Genomic DNA, 12,462 nt, shown 5'->3' with positions numbered 1-12,462 from the left:
AATGACCTAAATATCCTTATGATGGCTCTATGCTATGGTTTATAGAGCATCATGATGACTTTGTAGATACTGTATTTCAGATGAGGTTGCATAATGCTGGCTTTTAATGGCCATGCTACTGATGTTAATGCTTTTGAAGTTTTAAACCTTCTTAATTTGATCAAAAGCTACTTTCACTCTCTCTTACACACACACACACACACACACACACACACACACAAACACAAGAAAACAACACTCAAGAAGACACCGGCTGGTCCTGAATCATTCTGACAGTCTACAGGGACTTGTGCTGCTATATCAGGAGAGCCTCAGCTGAACTAACCCTTACCCATTCTCAACATGTCTGCTGTTTGCTTGAGACTGCCTGGAAATGCAGTAAGTATTTACAGTAAGACTGCGTATTGTTTTCTTATCTATTCACAGAATGAAAGTAAGCAAATCAGGCTGGCAAGGTTTTAAGACAATTTTATTTAAATAACCTTTAAAAATAGCAATGAGGAAAAAAACTATTGAACCTACAGTACATGGGAGTGAAACCTTTATACAAAAATAGGTCATTTTGTCAGTCCACACATATTACAAGATTATCATTATAGTTATAGGCCTACAGATCCGTATTGGGACTAAATTGAGCATACTGTATCTCCTGTACATGTTATATAAATATTTACAATCATTCAACATGAATGCATTGTCATCACCACAAGCAAGCTCTATTTGTTTTACCCAAGCTTACCAATTCAACCAAGTTTCTATCATCAAATGATCGCTTCTCCTAAGTGTCGGTTGGGAGGAAGGGGGGGGACTCATGTCATGTTGCATTCCTTCATCTGGTCAACTTTAAACGTTGCATAAGATCATTGTTATTCAATCTCTGTTTTTTTTCAAACATGTTATCTGCAAAAAGGACAAAATAATAATGTCAGTTGTATCCAAAGCATTTAAACGTTTTCCTTTTGGAATCTGCTATAACATGAAGGTAGAAGATTCATAGAAAATTATACAGTGCAGCAGGCAGATGAATGAAATAGTACATGACTAATTATTTTATATGTTTAACTCTTGAACTTATATATTTCAGTGTGAGTCTTTCATGCCCCTGCTCTGAGTTAGATTTTGCTTGCTTACTGTTTGATCTGTCATTGCAATTTTACAGTTCTGTGTCACACCTGCTTCATTTTCCACCTGATGAATATAGACAGCTAACTCAAATTTGTATTTTTTTTATTATTTCACTGCTTTGCTGTCCTCACCACCCTCCCTTTCTCCTGTTCCCCCCGCTCTTCCTCTCTCTTTCTGTGGTGTCGCCTGTTCCTGCTCTTCTTCATTTCCTGCATGTGTTTCCATTTGCCGACTCGGCCCCGCCCCCTTGACGGCCTCTTCTCCAGCCACAGCGAATCACAGTACTCCTCCAGGGAGGCGAAGGGAGCGCTCATCACTCTCAGGTAGTCTTTGTAACGCTGGCGGTACTCTGCGGCGTGCCGTAGCTCCACTACCGGGTCTTCACTGGGCCTAGGCTTCCCGTCCAGCTGTCCATGTGTGACCAGTTGCAGCGTGAGACGGAGGAGAGTGTGGGTGAAGTGCGTGTGCTCTTGAGCCACGCAGACGTACACGCCGGCGTCGGAGGTGTGAAGGGAGCGAATCAGGAGACCTCGATCCGTGCGCACAACGCGATCATCCAGCCTGACCTAGGACACAACAACAACACAAAAAACTCGTATAAGAAACTAATCACAAAGGGAAAGGTCATGTGAATACAGCTGCCTTCCTTTAGGCTGACCGGCTACAGTAGGACATGATACAACATAAAATGATGTGATATATTCCATTCTTTAACAGACCTTCCAAATGATATTTTTCTTTTCTCAAGATTCAAAGCTTTACAACAAAACAGCAAGACATCTCTGTTTGTCTATCCCCTCCAAGCAATCAATCAAAGTGACAGAACATTACAAAACACAGGCTTGATACCTGTCACTCTGTGTAAAATAAACTATTCACGCCTGATTTGTATCCGAGGTGCATTAGACATGGTAATGACCCTGAAACAGGAAACATATTGAACTGGGTGCGGTGAGTGTCAACCACAGTGTGGGGGGCCAGTGGTCATTATGGGGTGTGGAAAGATCTTTGGATGCATAATAAGTGTCAGCAGTAGGCACGCAAAGGCAAGACAAGGTATGTGGCAATAGTGTGTGTGTGTGTGTGTGTGTGTCTGTATGTCTGTCTGTCTGTGGGAGACCTTTTGTGCTTGCCAATAAGGTGTAAGGTGCAAGTAGCGTGGAAATGTTTATGGTCCACTCTTTTCATTTAACATCCACAATGATTTATCAGATGGCACGGCTGCTGTCAGGCCTTAAAACAACACAGCTGTGTTCAGAGGACAGAGAAAGAGCATGAGCATGTGTGTGTCGGAGCGAGTGTGTGTCCATGCATGTATGTGGAAGCTTCAAAAGAATACCTCCCACAGCCCTGTCATGACCCCCTAGAGGTGTAAATGAAAAGAAAGCTAGAGAAAGAGGTCCCCGGGGTAAAACTCCATGAAATATATTTGCCTATGCGTGTGTCGTGGCTTTGTTTTCCGGTATCTGTGTGTTTGTGTTTAAATATGTGTGTCTATATATCTCTGTGGCAGTTGTGTAGGTCTGACACTGATGATGTGTTGTCCAGCCAGAGGCAGACCCACAGACCCCATAGCCTCATTGGACTTTGACCCTTAAACGCATTAGACTTAAGTCTCCCTTCCATTGCATTTTCATTTCCTGTCCGACCTGACAAAACACTCTGGATATATATCAAAAAACATAAAGTCACACTCGTGCAATGTCCTTGTGGAGACGTGAGGAGATTTTGTTAAAACCATTCTATCAGGATTTATGTGTTTGTTTGTGTGACATTCACAATTAGGTTATCTGTGAACCAAAAGGAAAAGTCAGCCATTTAAACTCAGTGCTGTGTTTTTAGGGACACTGAACACGTATATTTTGATTTTGTCTGAACAACGTGCATGCAGACACCCAATGAAAAGCACCTTTTAACAGTCAAATGAATCATCATAATCAAGTGTGCTTAAGTATTTTTCAATGGTTTAAATATTAGATTTCAAACTTCCAATGCTTTGAGGAAGACTGTGCTTTGTTCTAATGAACACCATCAATGGAATTCAAGCTTTGCCAGGAATGTGAAAACACTTACAGAAAGTAAAAAAAAAAAAGCTTTGCAAAAAATGTGATAAATTCTACTCCAGCTCACATATTTAATAGTTGACTTAAACTATACAGGGGATAAGAGGAGGGACAAGTGTGTGATGAGAATAAGCATTTGGTCGGGCTGCAGGTGCTCTGAGCAGCTGTTCCAGGGTGCCTCTATCAAAACCCATCAGGTGGCAAATACGCAGATGGGAAGAGACTTTGGGAAACTGTGGAGACGACAGACGAAGTAGCGCGGAGTAAGGAGCGGGACGGCAGGAATTAAGTGAGGACAGATTAACGCGCCCCACACACATCCTGCGTCTACCTCTGGAGCGCGTCGCGTTACCTTACTGCTGCCTCTCTCGGACTTTTCTCGGACACACATGCAACGTCTCAGCAGCTGCTGCTGCTGCAGCGCTGCTTCTAAAAGCCCTATCTTTCTACATAGAGTTTTCATAGATAATTCCCATTAAAAGTGAAGTTATTTCATGTCATCTATGATGCATATGATTTATATTGAGTCTGGACAGTAATCCGTGCGCCCCATTGTAATTTTTTTTCTTTTTTTTTTTTGCCATATTTTCGCTTGTTGGAAGTTTTATTTTGAAGGGGACACACCAGGAAATGGTGAAACTACAGCGAAAGCTGCCAGTATGAAGTCAATATGACTCTCAGCAGAGTATTTCTCTATCAGTTAAAGCACAGAGACGCGAGAGAGACGCGCTGCTCTCAGAAAAAAATAGGCGAGCCTCCTGAGGTGAAGGGGAGCGTCGCTGCAGACGTGCCTCCGACGCGCCTCAGCAGTGCGTCTGAGGTTGGATGTGTGCTCGCTCTACGTTGATTTCACAGTCTGTGACCAAAAGTCAGACGCAGACGCGAGGTAGACGCGCAGTAGAGGTAGGATGTGTGTGGGGCGCGTAAGGTGGGACTGATGAGGGAGGCTGAGGGGGCAGGAGAGGAAAAAGGATGACAGACAAAAGGAAACAGAGTGCAAAGAAAATCATAGGAAGTGGGAGCTCTTCAAACATCACCTGCGCCAACACCACATACCGCCTTACCCCATAAGAAGAAAAACCCAACTAATAAATGGAACCCAATAAATCAATTAGACATCTTGTTTATTATGTGTGTGTCTGTGTTGTGAGGGTTACTCACTTAGTGTTGTGCTGGATGATCAATAATTTATCTTAAAGCCATTTCTACCAAAAAGTGTCTGGACCAAATTTTATATTAGTCATGTTTTGTGCACTCCCCTACTGTGTTTTGGAAAATTTAATTTTTGAAGCTAAGGCTTAGGAGAAGCAATTTCAAGAGCCAGAACAACTCAACAGGATGACTAAAGGTTCTTCTTTCACACAAATTTCCAGGTTTTTCAAAAATCGCAATTCATTTTTCAGCATTTAAGCCAATTATTTAAATACACAATGGTCTAGGACATAAGTAGACCTCAGAAAGCAAAGGCCTAATGTGTTCTGAACATTTCCATATAAAACACTTTGGTATAATTTATCTTCTTGCACATTTGAAATAGGTATTTATAGAATATGTAAAATCGGAGAAAATACCCTTAGACCTCAGAGGGTTAATATATTTTCCTATTTTTCCTGTTCACATTGAAATCCATGTTTTTTGACTGACATTAATTAATTACACAACTATAAAATATAATGGACTGCAGGTGAGTCCAGGTAGTAGCTAAACTCTACCTTTTCATTGTCAGAGAAGACAGCGAGACAAAACTTCCATTAACTTAAAATGTTGATGTGCATTCTCCAACATGTGTCGTTGTAAACACCAGTGAACTTGTAGTTGATCCATTATATGCTGCACATTATGCTTCATTTGTTAAGCTTCTGAGGCTCTCAAATAACAATCCTGGGGGAGGAAGCACTCCTGCATTCACTCCTTCATCACTTTGTTTAGTGTACAATAGGTCACATATCATTGCGTGCCTATACACACAAACACAGAAAACACCCCATTGTGTTCATTACCCCAAAACACATGGCTGTCCCTATGGGAGCGCTCTGTTATGATTTCTGCTGTAGGAGATCATAAAGACTCTCTCTCACACACACACACACACACACACACACACACAGGAAAACACAGGGCTTTCTGCTGTGCGGGCCTATAAAGAAACACATGGGTCCCTGCACCTGTCAGTGTGTTTACATTCAACCCTGAGAAAGGGGACATGGGACCAGTTGTGGGAGTAAATAAGTGTAGTGGGAAGAAGAGTGAGTGGGTTGAGGTGGCAAGCAGGCCACTCACAAAGGGTGGAGGAAGGCTTGTGTGTTTTGATAGGGGAGGGAAGGGCAAAGGGGTGCTGAGTAAGCGGCGCTCTGTTGTCTCCTTCTGGAGACAAGTGTCATCATCAATGAGTTCCTTTCAACACCTCAAATACAAACACATTACCTCTCTGGCCCTGTATGTCCATCCCTGTCCACCATTCTGTCTCCCAGGATCTAAGGATCCGAGTAACTTAGACCATGGGACTTTAGATATTGGTCTTATAGAAAAAGGAAATAGCACAGCGGTTTTGGAAATAAAAAACACTACATTTGCACCACTGATATTTTTTTATTTGTATAACTGCTTTGAAAAAGCTCGAAATCCAGCTTGTGATTTTTCTACATTCTACAACCGACTACTCAATCCCCTCAGGTAGGTCCGGCCTGAGTATTTTTACCTTCCCTAATCTAAGCAGGACCTGCGGCAATGTGATTTGTGGAGGAAACTGCAGACAGGTTCGGCTGGGTGAGGTTGAAGTCAAGTGTGATGTTTGTGGATGCTTTGAAGACATTCTGTCACAAATGATTGCTTCAGTGGGAAACACGTGTCTTAGGACAGTTATTTTCACTGATTTATGACGGTGAACTGGGTGCCACCTCATTTACAGCAAACTCAAGAAAAACACAAAAAACAAGGAACAAGGAAGGTGTGTAAATGTGTGATAGAGGAGTGAAATCTCTGACCTCCTCCTTGCGTTCAGATCCAGGTCTCTGTATGTACCAGCGGATCTGAGCCTGTTGAGATTTGGGGATACACTCGAGGAAGGTGGAGTTGCTCAGAACCCCAAAGAGGACCCTCTCCTCTACCCGGCCCCCAACCAGATCTAAAGAAAAGACAGCTGTTATTGATCTGAGATTTCACTGGTTACAAAGGCATATGATCCATGTTTACTCTAGAGAGGCTGGTTAAGTGATTCATTTATCTGTTCACTGATGTGTGTTTACAGCTCGGAAAGAACTCGAAAAAACAAATACTTTTTTACAAAGACAGATACAGTCTGAAGAGTTCTTAAGCGAACAGGGTCTACGTACTGTCCTCTGTGTCCCAGCACTGACTGGCCGGGTCTCCGTTCTTGACATCCTGTCTTCTTGCTCGCCTGGAGAACAAACACACATTCAAGTCCACAAATCAGAATCAGTAGTTCAATAGTATTTATTTATTTACATCCCAGAATTATATTACTGAGCAAGATACTGAAAGTTGTACAACCTCAGGCTGTACAAACAGGCACATTACAGTGGCTATTAATTAACACTTACCCTAGTAATGAAGAATAAAGCTTATGTAAAATGATTATCAAGATTATGAAATATGTGAATAACATTGAAAAATATTAAATCAAACACAGCACAGTGCAGTGCAGTGCAGTGCAGTGCTTACAATATATTAACAATTTCTTATCATACAAACAATATTTCCAATCTGCTTTATGTGTTTTTCAACTGAGCCAGAATGTTTTGAAAAAAAATAAGAAATTTAAAAAAGTGGAGAATAAATGGCTAGCTTGTCAAATATATCAAACTGGAGTATGTTTCCTTTGGGAACTGGGGAAATAGGAATGATGTGATCAACATGTGAATAAGTTATATAACAACATATTTACACAATTTACACAGGCACTCAAAATGTGATTTAAGATGACAGGTATCCCTCGCGACACAGGCAAACCCCCCAAACGCACCACTAAACGTCTCAAGTCATCCTGTCCAGTATAGCCATTACAGCCATACAGTATGATCTACAATCACATGTCAGTTTATTTGGCGTCAAGCTGTGCGTTGCTCACTTGGGCTCCTTCGGTTTGCATTGATTTCACCTGATCCACCTCAGTCCTGTGTGGTGAGACATCTGTTGCCTACAGTCACTGACACTGTCAAGCTATGCTTTCAAAGAGCCATTGAGACTAAAAGCTGGGGCTTGCACTACTCCACAAACCATAACAGCATCCCCACTGGCCAATAATATAGCAGTGTGACCTCTAACTGTGGGGTGTATATTCTGTGGAGCGTCAATTCGTGCAAGCAAGTACACACAAAAGAAGAAAAAAAACACAGCCACACATACAGTTAGCACACATGTGTTTTTTTGCACCTCAAGGACCAAGATGTGTGGAAGGACAGTAGCATTAACCATCTGAGGAACAGCATCTTTAATCAATGCCTCAAATGGACTAATAGCCAGTGGCACGGAAACTATGCTGAGGACTAGAACAACAACCAAAATAGAAAACATACTGAATACCGTATAGCAGAAACTTTGAACTCTAAAAGTCCCAGAATAAAGAACCAGCCCTGCAGTTACAGATAAACGTTTTTCATGTATTTTATTTTTTTGTTCAAGCATATTTAGTTTATTGCTGTTAATAATGTCACATCTAAATATTTCAAAAATCCTAATGTGTGCCAGCTCTGTGCCTGAAAGGAAGTAAATTCAAAAAATTAATTAAGAGTGTTGTGTCTAGACAACAAAACTGTGCAGTGGATGGATATGGTATACTGTATTAGCCTAAATATTAAAGAATAACACTTACTAATTTAATGATTCATCTGCATGTAGGAATACGGTCTTGTTGAAAGTGTATGTGCTGTGTAAAGCCTTCTTTTGGTTTAAGAAAATGAAACATTTGAGTTGAAGTTATCTGGCCTTTAATTATGTTCATTGTCATGTTCAGAACAGAGCAATAAAAACTGACAAATCAACACTAGACACGCCATCATCTGTTTCTATTATTTGAATGTGCAGAAATGATCCTTTAGTATTGAGTGAATGGCTCTTAACAAAACAATAATAAAAAGGCTACATTTTCATGCTTTGGAAAATGTTACATAATGACTACAACTCGGTATAGTAATGAGTCCAGCATACCTTTTGGATGCAGGGATGTAACGCGAGCATGTGTGTCCATCCCAGGCGCAGTAGGGGTCTCGTGCCAGGCAACATTCAGCGCAGGCTTGGCCATACAGGTGACATCTACTGAGTGAAACCTGCGCCAGCCCTTCACTTGAACCCACGTAGAGCTGTTGCTAAAGTGAAACACACACTAACTGCTTTAGGAAAGGAAAACATGCAGATCGATTTCAAGTTCAAATGTATCTTAGGTTATAAATTTAGTTAGATCTTCAAAAGATCTATAAATCTGGTAGAGAAAGAACAGCAACAGCAGTGGTTTATAAAACTGTATATTTTGTGGTTAGTTCGAAAAGAAAATCTTAACATTTTTAAGTAACTGGGGGTCAACATTAAATCACAATTCATTTAGAATGTCAAAACCTCAAACAGATAGTATGGACAAACCACAGGCATTTCTCAGTGTGAGTAATTTTTTACAAATGTGACTCCGAGGATATGCTCTGACTCGTCTGACGTTAAAGAGATTCCAAAACAGTGCTTCAAAACAACCCCGGTAAGCGCACACAAACAGTTATGGAGATTAATGGAAGCTGCGTGATTGGGGTTGAAGTGCAGACTGACACCTCTGACCCTAAGATAATGAGGCAGAAAGGGGAGAGAGAGAGCAACAAGAACATGGGGAAGGCTAAGAAGAAAGAGAAAAACTGAATACATGAATGCATTGAGGGATAAGAAAACAGTATGCCTTGTACCAGATCAGGCATGACTGAATGCATGTGGCAAGCAGAAGAGACATGCAGAAATACTGTGTGGGAAGAGAGTGGGAAAACACAATGGATGAGAATGAGGCCCAACCTGTTTAGAAGACATCTCCATACTAAGGATGGGAGTGGGAACCTGCAAAATATAAAACTTAAATTAAAATAATAAAATGTGTTGTGGCACAGATTGACTGGAAACAACAGATGCATTTGTTGATTAATAATTCAGAAATATCCTTTAGAGTCACAGAGCTTGCATAATGGAGGCATGATGACTGCCCCGCCAAGGACGGCTGGGGAACACTTGGGTTGGCATGGTTTTTCAAAAAACAATGCTTGAAGAAATTCAATGTGTCTGCACTCGTGCTCCTCTATTTGCGTAACTGTGTGAGCAGCTGTGTTTTGCACAAACCTGGAAAACCTGAAGTTCTTCAAGCACCACTTCCTCCTTTGTTGACCAGTTCTCTTGAGTGATGCTCACCACCTTCAGAATTGAGCCAGCATCTACAACAGACAGACAGAAAGAGAGAGAGAGAGAGAGAGAGAGAGAGAGAGAGAGAGAGAGAGAGAGAGAGAGAGACAGACAGAAGGACCAGACATCATAATTCAGAAGTGAATAATGTATACCAGCCAGGTATGAGGACTGAATTGTTTTCATATCCAATAAAATGAGTCCAGTCTATACACTCCCACCTTCCTCTAAGGCACTAATAAATATTGGACCATTTTCGGACATTGATGTGGTTGTTTTACAGTACATCTTAAAATGTACAATACCCGAAACAGGATACATGGATCCAAATGGAACATTACATTAATAGTACCTTTCCAAAAGCAAGGGCATAACATAAGCATCAGCTTAATCTGTTGTAAAGGCTGAGGACAACTGAAAGTGATCTAGTGCCATCTGCTGGCCAAAATATGGAGCTTCAGGAAACAAACTAAGGGCAGAGAAAGCTTGTGTCTAACCTGTTCCCAGGAACATCACTTCATACTGTCCATCCTCTGCCAAAACTCTGTCCACCACAATCTGAGTCAGGGTGTAGTCCACTCTGACCCGCGTGAACACAGGTCGGCCAGTCAGAGGGTAGACCGAGCGATGCATGAGAGGGTGGAAACGAATGAAACTGACCACCTCATCTGGGAAGTCCTTGGTGGTTTTTATCCTCGGATCATATGTCTTGCTGGGACACTGAAGGGACAAAATATACATTATTTATCTTGTAAAAATATTTCACAATCACAATCAAGATTATTTCACTCAGTGCTTGGAGACTATTTTCCCATAGGCTATATTTCTTGTCAGCTATACCAGACCACACTGGTTCCTGGCCTACAGTTTACTACTGGTGCATGGCCCCCTCTGGTGGTGGAATAAAGAACTGCGGGAGGAACAAATCACATCTGGAACATCTGTATCACTCCTGCTCCCAATTTTCCCTGTATCCTATAGCTCACCCACAGCTGTTCACCTGAAGCATACTCCATACATCCCTTGATTACGTATTTTTAAACAAAATGAGAAACACAAATCTGATTAACATGTCGAGTAACCTCATCAAAGCCAAGGTTAGGTCATACATTATGAGGCTGCATGAGCAGATGTGAGCATGAATACCATACGGCAACTTGAACATTTCACCCCTTGAATCCACGAATGGCACGTATCCAACTGAGGCCATGTTTATTGTTTTGTAATTAGCAAAGAAGTTGATGATTTTTATTCAAGTAATTTGTGAAAGGAAAATCCTCCTTGGCTGGGACTGATTAAGTCTAAGTCGTTCCACTTGTGTCTGTGCCCTTCAATTGGCAAACGCACCGTTCCAGGACGGGGATACGGTATCCTCCCTTCGTATTCCACCCATCTGTGGTCAGGCCCTTCCTTGTGGGCGTAAGGTCCGTTAAACACGGCCCTTATGTCCGCCATACTGTACACACACACAGCTGAGCCACGGAAAACTGAGCTGAGAAGAAAGGGAAAACAAGAGTGCATGCAGGTTAAGGATAGGTAAGTGGATGAGAGACCACAGGTGGTGTTGATAATGGTGTGATGAACACTTTACTTACCTGGAGGTTGTGAAGACTGCATACACTATGGGGTTTTTGTCATCTCTAGTAGGGAGCAGAAATACATCCTCTACAAGTAAAGGGCAGAAGTGGCATAAAGGTTGTTATTTTGTATTACTATTATCTGCACAGAAATATATTGTTTCACATACATTTGTGTTTATATGAAATAGTACAACTACAGTCTAATTTGTTTTGCTACTACTACCACTGTGCCATTGGTACATAATTGAGAGTTGTATCCCATTCTAAAGGGTTCTCTGAAGGTAGTTTGTGGAGAACAAGCTCCAGTTTATTGGCCTCCATTTTCCCTTTTTCATTTTCACAGTCACTTACGAAGCTCATCAAAGTGTGTGTCCACTCCGTCTGCTCCAGGGATAGAACACACAAGTCTGCTTTTGAGAAAGGTTGTCCATTTATTGGTCAGACTCCTCAGCCCACCCACATCATTCTGAAACACACAACCACATACACTGGTAACAAAACCCTGAAGTCAGACAAGTGCAGCTGTGCAACATGGCCAAAAGATGACCACAATTAATACGCTTAACCACAGGCCCACTGTAATCTATCTAGAGACAACACACGGCATCACAGCCTTATACTCCCATTTCCTGCACTAATTAGGAAAATAAACAGGTGAACCACATGCATGTAGAATGAATCTGCTTATTTAACTGGCACAAAGGAGACCTTCTTGTTAGTATAATGACATTCGGGAGTTATTGAAAAGGGAGAGGAAAGCGAAAGAGAGGGAAAACGGGGAGACGAGGAAAAACACATCAAAGGAGAAAAGAAACCAATAGAGTTGAGTGTGTGTTGGGAGAGAGACTCAAATCAACTGAGGTTGCTGGTTGATATTGCAGGGTTTATCTTAGCATATGAATCGCTGCTTGAAGTGGCAACGTCTGATTGAGACGCGTTCAAGTGCAACTCTTTGTAATGCATAGAAAACCTAAGAGAACTTCCCCCATTAAAATTAGCCAGCGAACAAGCTAAGTGGAATAGAGGGGAGACGGTTGAGGTTTACCACACACAAAAACACACTTGTGTTGAAGTGACAAGAAAAAAATGTAAGCACTTAATGAGGATGCTTTTTAACAATGGTAATAATCTTCCAAGTGAAGTGCCGTCATTTCTCCAACATGCAGAAAGGAACAAATTCACAGATAAGGAAAAGCGGAGGAGAAATTCAGAGACCAAAAGAGAAAGATAACTGAAAGGGAAAGAGAGGGCTTTTATTCAGAGGAATCCCCTTTCAGGCTGCCTTACAGCTTACCCCCAAGTCATAAATA

At 41.5% G+C, this 12,462-nt stretch overlaps 1 protein-coding gene across 1 annotated transcript in view; it reads right to left on the bottom strand.

Annotated features, from left to right (window-relative positions):
- Window positions 1–497: 497 nt before the first annotated feature.
- sema3d (sema domain, immunoglobulin domain (Ig), short basic domain, secreted, (semaphorin) 3D) overlaps window positions 498–12,462 on the bottom strand; it is a 30,685-nt gene continuing 18,720 nt past the window's right edge. Inside the window, exons 9-18 of the mRNA XM_080028214.1 lie at window positions 11,504–11,618; window positions 11,168–11,237; window positions 10,920–11,064; window positions 10,070–10,292; window positions 9,513–9,604; window positions 9,195–9,236; window positions 8,355–8,512; window positions 6,521–6,585; window positions 6,173–6,312; window positions 498–1,691 (exon numbers count right to left, since the gene is read on the bottom strand). Coding sequence (XP_079884340.1) covers window positions 1,236–1,691; window positions 6,173–6,312; window positions 6,521–6,585; window positions 8,355–8,512; window positions 9,195–9,236; window positions 9,513–9,604; window positions 10,070–10,292; window positions 10,920–11,064; window positions 11,168–11,237; window positions 11,504–11,618 — 1,506 coding nt within the window. The 3' untranslated portion in view covers window positions 498–1,235. The remainder of the gene's footprint in view (window positions 1,692–6,172; window positions 6,313–6,520; window positions 6,586–8,354; window positions 8,513–9,194; window positions 9,237–9,512; window positions 9,605–10,069; window positions 10,293–10,919; window positions 11,065–11,167; window positions 11,238–11,503; window positions 11,619–12,462) is intronic.

This window comes from Ammodytes marinus (genome assembly GCF_949987685.1).
Source record: "Ammodytes marinus genome assembly, chromosome: 5".
Taxonomy (NCBI): domain Eukaryota; kingdom Metazoa; phylum Chordata; class Actinopteri; order Uranoscopiformes; family Ammodytidae; genus Ammodytes; species Ammodytes marinus.
This window is presented reverse-complemented; position numbering and strand designations above follow the sequence as displayed.